General features: G+C 42.1%; 1 protein-coding gene across 1 annotated transcript; it reads right to left on the reverse strand.

The window, feature by feature from the left end:
• Positions 1-305: 305 nt before the first annotated feature.
• On the reverse strand, positions 306-5,419 carry LOC111238009 (P2Y purinoceptor 14-like). Its single transcript, XM_022767367.1, has 3 exons — positions 5,260-5,419; positions 4,909-5,168; positions 306-1,384 (listed from the first exon to the last, which is right to left on the reverse strand). The coding sequence occupies exons 1-3, from the start codon at positions 5,407-5,409 to the stop codon at positions 673-675; spliced, it is 1,122 nt and encodes a 373-aa protein (XP_022623088.1). The 5' UTR covers positions 5,410-5,419; the 3' UTR covers positions 306-672.
• Between the last annotated feature and the right edge of the window lie 905 nt (positions 5,420-6,324).

Below are 6,324 nucleotides of genomic sequence, written 5' to 3' on the forward strand. Positions count from 1 at the left end.
GCTTAAATATGTTTTTCTTTGAATTTCTGATTAATTTCATTACGTCTACCTTCTCATTATGGGAAAGTGCTCTCAGACTTTTTGACCCTACTTCATATAATATCAACTTATACTGAAAGGCTGTGGGATGGATATATATTCATGTAACATATAACTACAATATAAGCATACATACTTAAACATACATATTACATATTACATATAGTCATAGGCTATATACTGTATACTGTATATATAGCCTATGTTTTATGTTGCTATGTTCTCTACATTCATTCCTGTTCTAGTTCTCAAAATATAGTCCTTAGATGTCCATACAGTGTACTGAACCACATAAAATACAATAGTTGATGAGTTATGAAATTTACTTCCTTGTTAAATCCGGCCTGGCAACTTTAGCTCACTGATGTCACTTTACATGATTTATCATTTGACCTTCTAATGTTCAGTGTCAAAAAAAATCAGAAAGAAGAAAGAAACACAAAATGCAAGAGTAAAAGACCCAGGTCTGTAAGGAGCCTGAATTCTTCTGTTTGAAAGCAGGAGACTGAAATGGACGACTCCTATTGGCTGGTCTTTTTATACCTGTGGACTCTACTTGTTGGATGTTTATAGTTGTGATGTGATTGTTGTTTTTAACAAGAGTCATGGGTGTTGGTCTCTGTTGGCCTGAAGCTACAGCACATAGTTCTGCTTTGTTGTCATAATGAGTGACGTCTTCCTGTTGGTTCTGATGGTGCTCCTCTGCTCGGCGCTGCTTCTCCCCTCAAATCTTTCTGCGTGTGTCGTGACCTGCGTGGTGCTGAACATCCTCCTCAGGCTCATCTGGGCCCGGAAGGCCTTGCAGAAGAGGAAATAGATGAGTGGGTCCAGGCAGACGTTGAGAACAGACACCATGACAGTCAGCTCCTTCAGGTAGAAGAACGCTTGGCTCCACGAGCACTGCCTCTTCAAGAAGGCGTAGGGAAGACGGACCAGGTGGTAAGGAACAAAGCAAATGCAGAAGACACTGACTAGCACCAACATGTTCCTGCGGGACTTGGCGAGTTTCTTGGAGCTGGAGGATGCCAGCTGCCTCTGCTGTGCCAGCGACAGCCTGTGGGAGGTGCTGTAGTAGAAGAAGACCAGGGAGATGAGAACGAGCAGGAAGATGACGGCAGAGCAGGTGTGGAAGACTTTGTAAAGCACCCTGAGCAGTTGGCTGTGTAGGACGTCACAGCTCACTGTCATGGGGACAGACTGTAATGATTCCTGTGTGAGCAGCGACAGGAGGACGTATGTCATCATCATGGCCAGGAGAAGAACCCAGGTTACCGTGGAAATGACATGAGTGGCTCGTACCGTCTGCAGGATGTGAGTTCCTAAAGGATGGACAATCTTCAAATACCTGCAGAGGAGAGGCAGGTGTCAGGACATGAGTCATAACCAACCAAATCTTCAAAACCACGTTATGTTCAATGACAATGAGCTTTTAAAAGATTATTAAATTGTCTTGGTTTCTGCATCAATGGTATAGTACAGTTTGGGGAGAGACCAAACTGATCGTCACACCCTTATATCAGTAAAGTGAAGTCAAGGGTAGAAGCTCAAGAGGAAGTTAAAGGGGACCACAGCCTTGAAACCACATATCATGTTCTGAAATAGTTCTTACTGTCAGACTGATGTAAACTCAGACCCCCAGCTTTGCACACCAGCTGATAGCTGTTCAAATGGAGGTGATTAAAGTTTCACATCATGAAACACCAACTGGAAACATGCTGGACTTTCCGCTGAGAACACGAACACATCTCTCACTCTGGTTATATAAGGACCCAATGGCTTGTAGTATCGGCCCTGCTACCCCGTATTCCCGCAGTGACTAAATCCTGCATGTCTGGTTGCAAGGTTCTTTTAAGACTTGTGACTAATTTATGCACAAGAACAGTGCTTGCTGTTTCTCAGCCAAAATTCACACCAGACCAAGCTTTGTCTGGCCACTTCACCATACAGTAGACAGAGGTCAAATTAAAGTCTGTGTGACAGAGAACAGTAAAGACTCTGTAAAGACTCTGCAGTGGTTACATTAGAACCAATAACTAGTTATGTCAGGAACATTATTAATGTAATACAAATGCTGCTGACTATGGTTGTGGTTCATGAGTTCCACACTGGTTGGTGCACTGACAGTAAAATAAAAAACAGTGATTAAATCTTGTTGGTGGTTCTGCCCTCATTGAATACAGCAGCATATCAAGTTGTATGTCTTCTTTTCATCCATTTAGTTTCTACCATGTCAGTCTCACTGTGTTGGAAGTCCAGCTGTTTGCTATGATGTTCCCATATTATCTCACTCTGCATCTCACAACTACAACAATGACTCGTCAAATGATAAGACTGTGAGATTATCATGTTGCTCCATGTCTGCTGGATGGCGTCTCTTTACTAACACATCAGCCATCATATGTCTATGTTCTGTGTTTATAAGCTTGTTGTGGATTTCTTCAGTCACATAGAGGCCAAAACATCCAATAATTTATCCAATAAATTATTGTCATTTAATTTCCACCTCTATTTGGTCATGTTTGAAAATTGTTTTAATTCTATTTAATTTTGATATTTCATTCTTTTCTCAACATGCATCTGAACAACACACTGGCTGAAACAATGATCTACTGAAGAGTGGATGAACACTAGTGGGAGTGAGTCATTAGGAAACACAAGAAACATAAGGAATAAACTGGAGGCACTGAGGTTAAACTCTAACACTAAAGGTTTGAAGCTCTGTCTCTGTGGAACTCTGCAGCGTGTGTGTTGTCTGTATCTTTATCATGTCAAACCACATCCTTTATGCTTTTCAAGCACATGTGATCATAACAATCTCACATCCTTTTAATGATATGAAACCTGCTCAGAGCAGCAGCTCATATTTATAGTCTGTTCACGTTCCCAGTTCATTGTCTTCTGATCTTATCCAGGTTCATCAGGTTGGCCACTAAACATAGTCTGAAGCTTCTGAACTGTAATCTGTGTGAGTTCTGTCTCGCCACCTGTTTTGATAAAACCATGTTTTATGAGTATTTCTACAAAATTCTCACTGAAATCTGCTCTGAAATACAGATAAGGATCCTAGTATTTATGTACCTGTACTGACGTCTATCATATGTTACTGAGACAGGACCTGTAGTGATAAATCTGCAGAGCAGTGTTCAACAGGTGGAGCATCGAGTGCATAAAATCACCTGAATATTACAACAAAACATCTGCCAACAATACTCCTTCTGTGCTGAAACAACACACAGAAATGGCTGCATGTGACAGATTATCTTTACCTGCTCCATCTAGTTGAATTATCTCAGGTGCCATGTAATAAGAGTAATTTTTTTTAAATCATGCAAAATCCTACACACTCAGACATGAACTCCTCCTCACTCTGAGTGAATTCATAGTTAAACAAACACTTTTAATGTTTGATAACAAAGTTTGAGAATTTAAAGAGACAAAGAGTCAAGTCAACATCTAAAAATCAGGAAACATTTAACTGGAATAAACCTTTCATGACATTGAATTTAGAAACCAACTGGAGCCTCGACAATTTTCTCTCCAACCTCTAACTTTATTTCATTGATGTATCTCAGTCAGGAGCCAGAAAATGAGACAATGTTTTTACTGCTCTATCTTCAGCTGCCTGCTACAGTGTCTTTCCTGATTCTACCACTGATGGGCAACAACAACAATTCAGACATTTTCAAACTACTTTCTGTGTCTGTGTCACTTTTTCTATTTCGCCAGGCGTACTTGCACCTTGGCATATTGCTATTATAATGTTGCCATGTTTCATAGAGTTAGATTCTATTTGTGGTCAGTTGATCACATATTGTGACTGACCAGTGAGCCCAGTCCTGTCCAGTGAGCCCAGCCCTGACCAGTGAGCCCAGTCTTGATCAGTAATTCCAGTCCTGTCCAGTGAGCTCAGTCCTGTCCAGTGAGTCCTGACCAATGAGTTCAGTCCTGTCCAGTGATCCCAGTCCTGACCAGTGAGTCCAGTCCTGACACGTGCACACAGCAGCTCTATGCACTCTGAGGGGCAAAGAAGAGCTGAGCGAATCAACGCGCTGCACACAGCTCTACTGTTGAGTAGTGGCAAAAATCTAAACGTTAGACATCATTCATGTTATGTGATGAAAAGTGTGAATGTATGGTAAAGTGGTGGGAGTCTTGGTGATGAATGGGAAACACTGTGGCACACTCTGCTTGTGTGTAACAGGCTCTGTCTATGTAGGAGCATATCACTCTCTTGATAATTCACCCTTAAAATAACAGTGAAATGCTGTGTCATGACTTCAGAGCAGGTTTTTGTTGGTCAATTACTTTATTAACAACATCTGTCTGCACAACTGCTTCAGTTAAATTCACTGAAATTCAAGTTTTTTTCTTTTCTGTTATTTCACTGTTTTACTGTTTGAAATCTTGATTCTTGAGGTTTTTTTTCTCACTGAAGGAAAATAAAGTGTCTTCTTCATATTAAGCATTTTGTTGAATTACTCTGCACAGAGCTTTGAGGTTTTCAAACTGTTGAAGACAAATTGAGGATGTGGCCCCTTAACCAACCAGCTGAGCAGCAACACTGAGTTAAAGTATCAATCCTTCTCAACAAACACATGTGGCACAATGACCTCACTAAACCTCGACTGATGATTCAAAGAAACATTAAACCACATTTAGCTTCTTTGAAATTACTTCACCACTTGGTTTTGACTAAGTTGACTCCAAACACCAAACGCCCACTGTTTATACTAAAGACGCATTTACTGACTGTTACAGATATACACGTATAAGTTCAGGAGTGCAGGGTCACTGTTCTCACAGTGTTCTGTAACCAGATCAAACATGTGACCAGTCAAAGAGAAGCTGTTCTATCCAGCCCAGGCTTACCTGTTGGCTGCGATGTAACCCATGAACAGGATGCTGGCGTACATGTTGAGGTAAAAGGCGGAGGCACCAAAGTTGCAGTAGACTAGGCGGACAGGGACAGAGTTGCTGGCTAAGTTGATGATTCGTATGGGGAGGCAGAGGCTGATGAGGAAGTCGGCAGCCGCCAGGTTCTTCAGGTAGATGGTCACGCTGCTGGACGTCTGCTGCTGAGCACGGCAGAAGTAGACCTTCAGAGTGAAGCCGTTCAGCAGCAGACCCACCTGCACAGGGAACAGGACCTGGATTTTAAACATTCACAGGTAGACAGAGAGAGAGGGGGGGAGGCAGGGGGTCTGAATATGTGAGACTCACCAGAAACACCAGGCTGTAGAACAGCATGAGGAAAAGATGGGCCCCCTGTGTTTCCACCGGACCACAGTGAGTCGAACTGGTGGCGTTCTTGTTGGTAACTGAGGACTGGTTGAAGAACAGGGTCTCTCCCACCCCTCCAAGGTCACTCATGTTTCTGGATGTTCTGAGAAAAGAGGTGAATCAGAGCAAATGATCTTTTGAAAATGGTTTAAACATTAAGAGTCTGCAGAGAGGAAGTGGTGACAGCTGAAAGGAAACTGACAGATCACCACAGCAGCACAGAAAAACCTCTGAAGAGCAAGAACACTGAAAAAACTTGCTCAGCGACAGCTGTCTGAGTTACATCATGTCTGTCTGCCACAGACAGGATGAACCAAAGCTCAGGAGGCTGAGGTCGGACTCAGCAATGCTGCTTGACCCGGTTCTCAGCCCAGATCTTGGTCTGCAAAACATGTTTATTTAGAGGAAACAGTGGGATGTTGCTGATGATCATTTGAGGTGTAATTATAAATCATGGTCAACAGTTATAGTGATGTGAAAATGAAACAATATGCACGGTGGAGGGTACAACATGTCCTCAACTGAATCCGATCAATGAGCCATTTCAAAGGGAGGACAGGGTTTTGTTTACATGAACATACAAATTATTAAACTACTCAGGAAGTTTCAGACTGACATGTTCAATCTGCTCCCTCCCTGCCTGAAGGTGGTTCTGTTCACCTGTCGTACGTGGAGTTGTCTGCTGATTGGACAGGATACTGATGGCGTCCACTTTAACATGGTACGTGTCAATGCCAGCTGCACTTGGCTTTTGTCCTGGCTCCCCAACCAGACCATGCAGCCAAGCAATCGCTGATTTAGAGTCAGATAGACTGATTGATTAAACTGATCTTTGTTGAATATAAAATAAATATTCCACTGTAGGGGTGAGATGTCTTTTTGTTGAAACATCTTTTCTCATGGTTATGTTAGGGAGGCAGAGATGCCTGTATTTGATTTAGTGTACTTTTTGTTTGTGTAGGTAAGTTAGTGAACACTGTTTTTGTTTTTTTTTGTATTGTTTAT

This window comes from Seriola dumerili, unplaced genomic scaffold (assembly GCF_002260705.1).
Source record: "Seriola dumerili isolate Sdu_G_001 unplaced genomic scaffold, Sdu_1.0 BDQW01001168.1, whole genome shotgun sequence".
Taxonomy (NCBI): Eukaryota; Metazoa; Chordata; class Actinopteri; order Carangiformes; family Carangidae; genus Seriola; species Seriola dumerili.